The sequence below is a fragment of the Pseudophryne corroboree genome, chromosome 2 (genome assembly GCF_028390025.1).
Source record: "Pseudophryne corroboree isolate aPseCor3 chromosome 2, aPseCor3.hap2, whole genome shotgun sequence".
Taxonomy (NCBI): Eukaryota; Metazoa; Chordata; class Amphibia; order Anura; family Myobatrachidae; genus Pseudophryne; species Pseudophryne corroboree.
This window is the reverse complement of record NC_086445.1, coordinates 280,748,575-280,761,641: the sequence shown is the minus strand read 5'-3', so window position 1 is coordinate 280,761,641 and position 13,067 is coordinate 280,748,575. Positions and strand designations below refer to the sequence as shown.

Genomic DNA, 13,067 nt, shown 5'->3' with positions numbered 1-13,067 from the left:
AGCGGCGGCACCAGTAGCAGCATCTCGCAAACGCCAACTCTTTCCTAGGCAGGCTACGCTTTGTATCACCGCTTTCCAGAATACGCACACAGCTAAAAACCTCTTACGGCAACTGAGGAAGATCATCGCAGAATGGCTTACCCCAATTGGACTCTCCTGTGGATTTGTGGCATCGGACAACGCCAGCAATATTGTGCGTGCATTAAATATGGGCAAATTCCAGCACGTCCCATGTTTTGCACATACCTTGAATTTGGGGGCGTGCAAGAGATGCTGTCGGTGGCCAGAAGAATTGCGGGACACTTTCGGCGTACAGGCACCACGTACAGAAGACTGGAGCACCACCAAAAACTACTGAACCTGCCCTGCCATCATCTGAAGCAAGAAGTGGTAACGAGGTGGAATTCAACCCTCTATATGCTTCAGAGGTTGGAGGAGCAGCAAAAGGCCATTCAAGCCTATACAATTGAGCACGATATAGGAGGTGGAATGCACCTGTCTCAAGTGCAGTGGAGAATGATTTCAACGTTGTGCAAGGTTCTGATGCCCTTTGAACTTGCCACACGTGAAGTCAGTTCAGACACTGCCAGCCTGAGTCAGGTCATTCCCCTCATCAGGCTTTTGCAGAAGAAGCTGGAGACATTGAAGGAGGAGCTAACACGGAGCGATTCCGCTAGGCATGTGGGACTTGTGGATGGAGCCCTTAATTCGCTTAACAAGGATTCACGGGTGGTCAATCTGTTGAAATCAGAGCACTACATTTTGGCCACCGTGCTCGATCCTAGATTTAAAACCTACCTTGGAACTCTCTTTCCGGCAGACACAAGTCTGCTGGGGTTGAAAGACCTGCTGGTGAGAAAATTGTCAAGTCAAGCGGAACGCGACCTGTCAACATCTCCTCCTTCACATTCTCCCGCAACTGGGGGTGCGAGGAAAAGGCTCAGAATTCCGAGCCCACCCGCTGGCGGTGATGCAGGGCAGTCTGGAGCGACTGCTGATGCTGACATCTGGTCCGGACTGAAGGACCTCACAACGATTACGGACATGTCGTCTACTGTCACTGCATATGATTCTCTCAACATTGAAAGAATGGTGGAGGATTATATGAGTGACCGCATCCAAGTAGGCACGTCACACAGTCCGTACTTATACTGGCAGGAAAAAGAGGCAATTTGGAGGCCCTTGCACAAACTGGCTTTATTCTACCTAAGTTGCCCTCCCACAAGTGTGTACTCCGAAAGAGTGTTTAGTGCCGCCGCTCACCTTGTCAGCAATCGGCGTACGAGGTTACATCCAGAAAATGTGGAGAAGATGATGTTCATTAAAATGAATTATAATCAATTCCTCCGCGGAGACATTGACCAGCAGCAATTGCCTCCACAAAGTACACAGGGAGCTGAGATGGTGGATTCCAGTGGGGACGAATTGATAATCTGTGAGGAGGGGGATGTACACGGTGATATATCGGAGGATGATGATGAGGTGGACATCTTGCCTCTGTAGAGCCAGTTTGTGCAAGGAGAGATTAATTGCTTCTTTTTTGGGGGGGGTCCAAACCAACCCGTCATATCAGTCACAGTCGTGTGGCAGACCCTGTCACTGAAATGATGGGTTGGTTAAAGTGTGCATGTCCTGTTTATACAACATAAGGGTGGGTGGGAGGGCCCAAGGACAATTCCATCTTGCACCTCTTTTTTCTTTTATTTTTCTTTGCGTCATGTGCTGTTTGGGGAGGGTTTTTTGGAAGGGCCATCCTGCGTGACACTGCAGTGCCACTCCTAGATGGGCCCGGTGTTTGTGTCGGCCACTAGGGTCGCTTATCTTACTCACACAGTCAGCTACCTCATTGCGCCTCTTTTTTTCTTTGCGTCATGTGCTGTTTGGGGAGGGTTTTTTGGAAGGGCCATCCTGCGTGACACTGCAGTGCCACTCCTAGATGGGCCCGGTGTTTGTGTCGGCCACTAGGGTCGCTTATCTTACTCACACAGTCAGCTAGATCATTGCGCCTCTTTTTTTCTTTGCGTCATGTGCTGTTTGGGGAGGGTTTTTTGGAAGGGCCATCCTGCGTGACACTGCAGTGCCACTCCTAGATGGGCCCGGTGTTTGTGTCGGCCACTAGGGTCGCTTATCTTACTCACACAGTCAGCTACCTCATTGCGCCTCTTTTTTTCTTTGCGTCATGTGCTGTTTGGGGAGGGTTTTTTGGAAGGGCCATCCTGCGTGACACTGCAGTGCCACTCCTAGATGGGCCCGGTGTTTGTGTCGGCCACTAGGGTCGCTTATCTTACTCACACAGTCAGCTACCTCATTGCGCCTCTTTTTTTCTTTGCGTCATGTGCTGTTTGGGGAGGGTTTTTTGGAAGGGACATCCTGCGTGACACTGCAGTGCCACTCCTAGATGGGCCCGGTGTTTGTGTCGGCCACTAGGGTCGCTTATCTTACTCACACAGTCAGCTACCTCATTGCGCCTCTTTTTTTCTTTGCGTCATGTGCTGTTTGGGGAGGGTTTTTTGGAAGGGACATCCTGCGTGACACTGCAGTGCCACTCCTAGATGGGCCCGGTGTTTGTGTCGGCCACTAGGGTCGCTTATCTTACTCACACAGCGACCTCGGTGCAAATTTTAGGACTAAAAATAATATTGTGAGGTGTGAGGTATTCAGAATAGACTGAAAATGAGTGTAAATTATGGTTTTTGAGGTTAATACTTTGGGATCAAAATGACCCCCAAATTCTATGATTTAAGCTGTTTTTTAGGGTTTTTTGAAAAAAACACCCGAATCCGACAAAAAAAATTCGGTGAGGTTTTGCCAAAACGCGGTCGAACCCAAAACACGGCCGCGGAACCGAACCCAAAACCAAAACACAAAACCCGAAAAATTTCCGGCGCTCATCTCTACTTACAAGGCATGGTTTTGCCTTGTAAGTGCTTGTCCCTTTTAAAAAACGTCAGAGATTGGCCGCCAACCTGCACCCCCGGCGATCTCAGACTGCATAACATCCCGCTGATGATCTGATTCTGAGTTGCAAGCAAAAGCAAAAAAAGCAAGTAACTTTGGATAACCATGTTGTAATGGAAGGGCTACAATACATTCTTTTTTTTTTTTTGGATGCAGGGTAAATACTGGCTGCTGTTGCATGTAGTCTACACATACATGCTGGACAGATTTATTTGTGAACTTATAAATCTAAATCTGTCTTTAAATCTACCCCACCTTGAAAAATGGACATGGCCATAGAACGAGATGTAGTGGATTGGAATCTTCCCACAAATCTGACGGCCATACCAAAATTCTTTAGCATTATAAATGATAGAAAATGGAGGAAAATGGAGTCACAAGTGTGTTTTTACTGGCTGAAAATATAGATTCTAATGGTTTGCATAATAAAATACAGTAGTCCACTTATAACAAGGTGAAATATGAAAGCAGACGCTCTTATAACAAGGTGAAATACTGTATGAAAGCAGAGGCTGTAAAAAATATTATATAGACCAATTGTTCTCTCTTGGGGCGGGATGTATTAACATACATCGCCGCCTCTCGCCGCCCATCGCAGCGATGTTGATCGCATATGTACTAACATATGCTATCAACATCGCAATGCGGTGATGGAGGCCCCCTGCGATACCTGTAAGGTGGTGTGCGGGGGTCTCCGTCACCTCCATGGGCTCTCCCTCTCCTCAGCTGCCGGGAACAAGGCAGCAGACTGTCCCCGGCGCCTCCTCCGCCCCCCTGCACCCGGAAAGACCTCCAGCTGCGTTGCTAGGGGGAGGAGGAGATTACCTTCCGGGACCAGGGCTGCCTGGAGGAAAGTATGCCGGGGGGAAGGGTCGGCGTCTGTGGCGGGTTGCGGCAGCAGGCAATAAAAAGAGATAGCGATACCCTGGGCGGCGAAAAACCGGCGGTGGGGTCTTAGTACATTTGAAAATGGTGGTTTTACCGCATTTTTCCCTTAGTACATCCCGCCCATAGACTGATATCTCATATATCATAATGCAGTTTATGGCAGATCTCATATAAAACAGAGCATGGCAGGAATATCATTCAGAAATGAGGAATGTGTCTTCATGTATAGCAAACTATCTATGTTTTATAGATATGCTCCTGTCTTACAGGGAGATACTTATCATATGATAAATGTCTGTATAGTAATAGTACATATTATATTGGACAGCTCCACTGTAGGTAACTGCTTTGTTGATAACAGGTCTTTAATACAACCTAGTATTATAACAGCTGTTACTTCTTGATACATGAACGTGCTTATATATCAGGTAAGAGTAACTGATAAGACTTTTGCACATAGTAGTAGATATTAACAGCAATTCAAAACTATATCCCAGATTTATTAAGCCTGGTGAACTGATAAAGTGGACGGCAGTGGCGTGCGGTGAGGTCAGTGGCTGGTGAGGCACTACAGCAATAATGTCCGCCAAATCCTGACGATGACCCCTACCGCCGCTGAGCCAATGCCCGCTACTGCTCCTGCGCCGATGCCTGCTGCCACCGCCAATGGCTTACAAACTCGCCCACCATCAACTGACCCAGTCCTCCGCCACTAATTTGCATCTCAGTCCGATGCCGCCACTGCCGCCAATGCCCGCTGCCTGCCTGCTCATCATACTTGGGATATATTGTACATTTTTATAGAAAAAATTATAATAATAAATGTTTGGGAAGGGAGTGGGAGGAGGACATGAATGCAATTTTGTTGTCCAGGGCTTCCATTAGTCAAATTACGCTGCACAGTAGCACCACTTAGACAAATTACGCCAGGCAGAGCTCCCTTTTACACATTACGGCAGGTACAGCCTCCTATTACACATTACGGCAGGTAGAGATCCCTTTTTAAACATTACGGCAGACAGCATCCCCCTTTTTACACATTGCGGCAGACAGCGTCCCCCTTATTACACATTACGGCAGACAGATTCCCCTTTTTTACACATTACGGCAGGCAGCGACCCCTTTTTTAAACATAATGGCAGACAGCATACCCTTTTTACACTCCACGGCAGACAGTGTCCCCTTTTTACACATTACGGCAGACAGCGTCCCCATTTTGCACATTACGGAACACAGTGTCCCCTTTTTTACACATTATGACAGACAGCGCCCCCCTTTTTACACATTACGGCAGACAGCGTCCCCTTTTTACACATTGCGGCAGCCAGCGTCCCCTTTTTACACATTACGGTGGACAGCGTCCCCTTTTTACACACTACGGCGGACAGATTCCCCCTTTTTACACATTACGGCAGCCTGTGTTCTTTTTTTACACATAACGGCAGGTAGAGCACTTTACATCCCCCCTCTACCCTTAGGGTGTAATGTAGTGTAGCATAGTGTACTGTAGTGTAATGTAGTTTAGTATAGTGTACTGTAATGTAGTGTAGTATAGTGTACTGTAATGTAGTGTAGTATAGTGTACTGTAATGTGGTGTAGTATAGTGTACTGTAATGTAGTGTAATGTAGTGTAGTATAGTGTACTGTAATGTGGTGTAGTATAGTGTACTGTAATGTAGTGTAATGTAGTGTAGTATAGTGTACTGTAATGTAGTGTAGTATAGTGTACTGTAATGTAGTGTAGTATAGTGTACTGTAATGTGGTGTAGTATAGTGTACTGTAATGTAGTGTAATGTAGTGTAGTATAGTGTACTGTAATGTAGTGTAGTATAGTGTACTGTAATGTAGTGTAATGTAGTGCAGCCACTTACATGATTCCATCTTCCGCCGCTGCTGCAGGCTCCTGACCTGGTGCTCCATGTCTGTACACTGTGACTGCAGGCCAAGAGGAGCGGGGGGGGGGGGGGGGCGCTGGAGATCAGCACGGGGGCCAGCCAGGAGGGAAGTCAGACTGTCCAGCACAGGGGGACCACGACAGAGGGCCGGGGCTGAGAAAACAGGAGCGGCGGGGGGGCGCGCGGGAGCGCAGCACACAGAAGCTCCCGCTTGTCGGATCCTGCTAAGCGAGAAGCGGCTGTGAGCAGCAGGGACATGCGGCCAAACGGAATGGAGGCAACTGGCAATTGAGATAGAAGGAGAGAGGGAGGCTGAGGGTGTGTTATGCACACCAGTGCCTGCAGGAATGTACTGGTGTTTGAACTGTTATACACACCAGTGCCTGCAGGAATGTACTGGTGTCTGAACAGAGAGGGATGCAAAACAAATGAACTCACAGACAGACTGGGAAATATGACATAACGTACACAGAAGGTGATAGGGTAACAAAACCAACACAGAGTGAACAGAGAAGCCCAGAGGCTAAGAAACTGGGTGTCTCCCTAGTATTAGAAATGCTCAGATGGAAAAAGCAAGATGTTGTGTTTTAATACGTAGAGAACCCGAAATGCTGTTGCTAAGGGCAACAGCAAAACCCTAAAGGGTTACCAACGGGTGTGGCAGTAAACTCCTTGGTCAGAGATGGAATAATAGACACAAGGAGAGTCTCCACAATCCTAATTCTCACTTGCAGGGCCCAGGTTCAGCTTACTGCCACTAAACTGACACATGGACGCCCTGCACAGTGAGAGAGGATTATGCAGGCAGGTCTGAAAGTACAGCCACAAACCTGCTGGGTTCACAGAATAGCACAAGAACCTCAGCAGGCTAAACGACTGACTCCAGTCTTACTGCTAGGTCTGGATTGGCAGAGTGTAGTACCAAATGCCCAGGCCTATTTGCAGTAAGCAACAACAAAATACAAAGCTACACAGTACTGGCTAACTTTCAGGAACTGACTAACCAACAAAGATTCAGCAGCATCTGCTTAACCTGAGAAGAGGCCTTATAAAGCAGGTGCTGTCCACGCCCCCCTCAGACCTCACAGACTGTGAGCACAAAAACCAGCACCGGATCCCATGCCTGTAACCACTGCACAGCAAAAGACCCGAACCGGAGTATCAGCTGCGCTCAGGTTACTCCGCTAGCACTTGTCTCCCGGTTGCCATGACGACGTGGCAGCACAGGGAGGAGACCCTAACAGGGTGTGTGAAAGAGGGAGAGACCGAGGGTGTGTGTGTGAGTGAGAGGGAAACACTTACTGTTATAGCAGCAGGTCTTAGATGGGGATGACCCCCTTTACAGCATTAGAACCAGGGCTATGTTAGGAGCAATGCAGGCCCTTGGGGTGCTATCAGCAGCAGCTTTGATGTCCCGCGGGCGGTAGGGGGTGTTCTATCTTCCGCTCAGCATGTAGGACCTGGAGCAGTAATTTTTGCTAATTACTCCTTTACTGCACAGATGGTGGGAGATGGGGTGGGAGGGAGAACCCTAAACTGTAGAAAGGAACATTGGGCTGACTGAAGGGGCCCGGGTACATGACTTTCAGGGTGGTAGCGGCTGTCTAATATGTAGGGGAGTGGTGGATTGTGGAGTGGGTTTGTTATTCATCATTTTACGGTGGGAGGACAGCTTTCTTGACTGCAGATATCTCCAGTTCCTGGAAATAGATTTCTTAGCTTTCAGTTCCTGGAAATAGATTTCTTAGTCCCACCTTTCAGGAGGTACTGGGGACTTGGGGATCAGAGTTCAGGAGCCAGAGCAATCCACCGATGAAAATATAAAACTGCATACCAGGCGTGTGGAGCAGGGACCAGCTGCTGGAAGGCTGATATCTCTGGTTTCGGGCATAATAGAGACAAGGTGCCAGTGTCCTCCAAAATTGGAGAGTCCCAGCTTTTGGAGTATACCCTCAGAAAAACTCAGAGTCAGACAGAACCCAAGATACCTGACTGGGAAGAGCAATTAACAGACTTGGATAGGGACCACTGCTTTGAAGTCAGATATCTCCAGTTCCCCAGGGCCAATTTTCAAAAATGTGGTGCTCCAGGAAGAAAGGGACCCTCAGCTATCAGCCCAGGGCAACTGTCCATTGAGCCCATATGAAAAGATGGCCCTGGTTATACCCCCCTATCCCGACAGGGTCAGCTACAGCCACTCACTCTAGAGACAGAGACAAAGCTCAGCCTATATGGACTGCATTGGTGCAGGGAGACGGCGTTCAGGGCAATGTTTGGGCCCCCGGGATTCTGTCCTGTCCGGACCTGAGAATATGCTGCTGCTGTGAGCCAAGTGTAGACCCCTTGTTTTGTCAGTGCCCGGAACTCCCGTCCTGGCAGTCTCCCCCTTTGATGGCGGCCCTGCTGACAATTATTAATGGCTTGCACCCTTGTGGGCTTTTCCAGTGATCATCATCTATGCCCATACATATATGTCCTCCTACTTCCTTGCTGTAGTCATGTTAAACAGCCCTTCTAGTCACACCATGCTGTGATTTGGTAGTGCCAAGTGTCTTTATGTGCAACTTTTTTCATTTACGTGCATCGAAGTCGCGTTGCTGTGCGAATAAGATGCACAAGCAGCTTATGCTGAATAAAATCATATGCAGCATGCCTATATTCCGTGTGTGACAGTTAGGAGCTGATTGGATGGTACTTTCTCTCTCTCCACTTTATCGCTCTCCAAGGTTTAGTACATGAACCCCTATGTGAGATTTCATTGTCCTGTAATCTTTTAATCTCATTTGCTAGAATTGCAATCCCGCTGTTGAAGCACAGCTATTGGAATAATTCTTAGGTCACCATATGTGTCAGTGACAGGTGACATGGGTGCTATCTCATCAGATCATTCATATAAATAGCGCCCTACCATCAGTAATAACTTATCATCACCCAATCATATCATGGTTATTCATCACAGAACACAATTTTGTTTGGTTGGCATGTGAGGGACTTTAATCTGAGCCTGTCCCTAATATGATATCAAATCAGTTATAAGAAAGAATTCTTAATTTATATAGCCAATCTAATTAATGGAATTAAAGTTGCAGAGTTCTCACTGAGGTAGAAAATGACTGCAATGGGAATTATAGTTCTTAATGCATGCATCTCAGATAGCAAGTTTTAGCCCATTCCTATCTATCATAGTCCTAATATATAGCCTTTCATACTGCTGTATCTAACTGACATTCTATGGGCTAGACCTGACTGCTATTACTATCTTTTCTAGTAGATTTCTATATAAAATAGCGTATGTCATCAGCAAATTATTGCCACAATGGTAAATACATTTAAAGAAGTGCTCACTGTCTAACACGCTTTGTTCCAAAGCTTTTTCAAAACCTGATATGAGCGTTCATGGGGGAAGACTCAAATGTTTGAAAAGTCAGTTGGGAGTCTGTTTTCTATCTAATAGACAAGAAAAAACAGACACCCAACCGACTTTTTAAACATTTGAATTCCACCCATAGAGTCTAATTAGAGTTGCACACATTTTTACTCAAATGCATTACGTATATACTGTAAATAGTAACATTTTCACCAATAGTACAAGCAGGTATACCTACATTCTATAATAGCATGGGGATATAGCTAGACAGTGTTAGCAGGAAAAGCTAAATCCACATTCGATTACCTGTACACAATATAGTTTCCCCTCTGAGGGAGCTTTCCTCATGTAGATGTTTGGAGGGGGTCCCTCACTTTTCAGTCACAGGTGTAACCACTGGTAAGCGTCTAACAGCATGAAAAGAGGATTGTACACTGAATGGCTCTGTGGCACCATTTCAACCTGGTTCTGTGGGATCAAGAACTGTGACAATCGTCTTAGGTTCCAGGAATGTGAGGTAATGGATCAGGACTTGAAATAAACGTTCCCACTTAATCTACAGGGGAAAGTAGTATCCTTAAGGTAGAAACTTAATTTGTGTTCTCCTTTTAACAAAAGTCTGCTAGAAACTAATGACATTAGCATAGAACATTGGGACATGGCCTTAGTAATGTCGCTAATTTCGAGTGAATTCACAGCCTGCTTTTTCATGATTATCGAATCATTCTAAACTTTGCTAATTTCTACTGAACTGATTGGCTGCATTCTCCAGAATGTTTGCTCAGCCCACAATATGGCTGCCTTCTTTGTGCAGGTAAGAAATGTACTTTGAAATAATCCGTAAGGTTGGTCTTCCATTAAAGGTCACTGAATGGATACATTGGTGTGTTTTATTGAGAGTGTGAGGAACATACAAATATGTGCACAGGATGATATACATGATTAGATAGTACCTTTTTACTCTGCTGTTCATTAATATGCTTCAGCTGCCTTTCTTCTTCCTTTTGCTGTTGCATATAAGTCTGCAGCGATGGCTGTAATAAAAATTACATTACCAGAAAACCTATTTTTGGGGGGCACACTTTAACAAGAATGTTTTATTGTTTAAAATTTACATTTGATTCAATTAGCTTAAAAATTATTTGTATAAGTCTGACAGAGTTTGTAATTTGCCATCTTAGTAGACTACAAAACATAAATAAAAATATCTCCTTATTAGTCTGTGATGTCTTTTTTTGCAAAGCATCAAAATTTAGGCTTTGTGGATCACAGAAGGATTTGTGGGGCAAAAATATGGAAGAGGAGGAAGGAGGGAGGAGGAAGAGGAGGAGGAGGAAGGAGGAGGTTGTTCCCCATACGGGTAAACAGCATATGGTATTTCACATATCTGGTATATTGTACAGAACTCTCAAAAAAGTACAGTATATAATTTAGTGTACAATGTTTAGTCATTCAATATGTATAGGGTGGCCAATCCCGGGCCATTTTTTCAAACCTGGGTATCAAGGTGATACAAGGTCCGTGCGGCAGGCGAGTGGCTGGCTGTGCAGCGTGACATCTGACTTCACGGCACGCTGCCCAGGGGGAGTTGGCAAGCGTCTTTAGCCTCCTAAGACGCTCAACGCTGCCCGGCATTAAAAAAACAAAGGACTACCTGATCCCGAAATCTCCGGGATTGGAGCTTCCAATCCCGGGATTGAATCCAGGATGATTTTTGGCCTAAATCCTGGGATCCCGTCTATCCCGATCCAAGTATTGGCCACTCCAGATATGTATGAATTGTCAGTGAGATACCTCTGTAAACACGTTTGTAAGTACAGCACACATACTGTACAGCCGGTATCCTGAACCAATCAACAGCTATGTAATAGGTAATTAGACTACCAGAATAAATCTAAAGAGAGAAATGTTATCTCTATGTTGCATATATTAGCTCTCTAAAGACACCACATACATAGTAACAGATTGTTTCTCTTTCAAAGAGAAAAGAGCGAACACAATTTAGAAACAATACAGATTAAAATAGCATGTATCCAATTAAATGTGTTTTCTCACACCAGTTAGCATTGGATAGATTGTGATATCTGTTGATGGCTGACTGCACATAAATAATATCTGAGCAATGCATGCATATACAGTGTGTGCTCCCTTATGCTTAATCCTGTCTGCTGCCTATGTATTCAGTAGAAGCGTATGCTGCCGCATGGCTGCTCTGTGACACAGAGGTGTGGTCGGGCTGGAGGAAGAGGATGTGGAGTAATGGCAGGGAGGCCTTCCCTTCTCTCTGCCTCCTATGTGGCTGGGACTAGTTGGGTGACGTCACAATCCATCCTATCTGCAGTTTCTGTGCCTTGTCCCCTGTGCCATTATCTCAGACTGAGCCACAACCAGCCTGGCATGCTGCTCTGGGCCCATCCCCCGAGCCAACAGTAAGTAACCTTACAGCTGCAGCCACTTCACAGCTGTCATATACTGTCTACCCAGTCACCCACTATCTCCCTGCCACCCTCTATCTCCCTGTCACCCATTGTCTCAGTCACCTCAGAATCTCCCCGTCATCCTCTATGTCACCAACTGCTTCACCCTGGTGTCACCCACTTCCTCCCCGGTACCCATTTCCTGGCGTCACCCACTGTCTTCAACTTTCACCTATTCCCTGGCATCACCCGCTTCCTCCCTCTGTCACACTTTCCCGGTGTCACCCACTTCCTCCCTCTGTCACGCTTTTCCTGGGGTCACCTACTGTCTCCCCTGTCACACATTCCCCGGCGTCACCCACTGCCTCTGCCTGTCACCCATTCCCTGGTGTCACTAACTGCCTCTCACTGTCACCCTCTCCCAATATCTCTCCCCACTACCCTTTGCCTTTCCCCTGCATCATTATCTCAAAGACATAACCCTCTACCCATCATACGGATACGAGAATCCCGTTGAAGCCATGGCCCTTGCTGTGAGCCGACACCCACTGATCTCGGAGTGTGCATGCACCCCCACTTCTCCCTTTCCCTGTTATGGTGCCCCCTGCCATTTTGTTCTGGATCCTTCACTGCCCCCTGGAGGTAGCCCCTGTGACATACACCGGTACTCTGTAATGGCATTAGGGTTGGAACACCCAAGTGATAATTAGACACATACGGGTAAATTTATTAAGATAGGAGTTCTATTTTAGATGGGATGTTTTCCACAGCAACCAATCAGATTCCAGGTATTATCTTCTAGAAGGTGCTAGATAAATGAGAAGTAGAATCTGATTGGTTGCTATGGGCAACATTCCATCTTAAATAGAACTCCCATCGTAGTAAATTTACACCATACTGTAGGCAAAACAGTATCTTGGTGTTCTCTAATGCCCTGAGAACAAAGTGAAAATGTTTAACCCTGTAATTCTGTAAAAGGAAGCATATTTGGACTATATTTTTCTTGTAACTTTAAGTTTTTAATATGTGAGAAACATGTACGTTCAATTCATTCAATTTCTGCGGGTTTTTTTTTTTTTTTTAAAGTCTTGTTTATTTGCTCTTGTACAGGGAGTACGGAAAGTCCCTCCACAGTGTGCACTGTCTTCGGCTGCAGATTTTCCCGGCAGCTGTGGGGTGCCAGAGAGGCACAACGTTTAATGTAGAAATGTACGTAACACAATCTGTTTTATTTTATGTAAATAAAGTGTTTAAAAACAATGTTGTCATATTACTTAGCACACATTCTCTGTGGAGATACTTGCATGGCTCACAGTCACTGTGTAGGGACTTCTTGAACTCCCTGTATATAGTGGCTCCGAATCATTTTATCTAATAGCAATTATATTCCTTGCAATGTAGTGCTTTGCAAATGTTGGAGGTACATACAGTATAGCACAAATGGGCTGCAAGGGTTAACCAGGTGGAAATGCACTAGAACACAGGTTCCTAAACTCGGTCCTCAGGACCCCACACAGTGCATGTTTTGCAGGTCTCCTCA

At 45.9% G+C, this 13,067-nt stretch overlaps 1 protein-coding gene across 3 annotated transcripts in view; it reads right to left on the bottom strand.

Moving 5' to 3' along the window:
- The window catches only part of EPSTI1 (epithelial stromal interaction 1), a 252,994-nt gene that overhangs the window by 88,869 nt on the left and 151,058 nt on the right, over positions 1 to 13,067 (bottom strand). For all 3 annotated transcript variants that reach the window (XM_063952858.1, XM_063952859.1, XM_063952860.1), the window contains one exon: positions 10,064 to 10,144. In XM_063952858.1, coding sequence (XP_063808928.1) covers positions 10,064 to 10,144 — 81 coding nt within the window. The remainder of the gene's footprint in view (positions 1 to 10,063; positions 10,145 to 13,067) is intronic.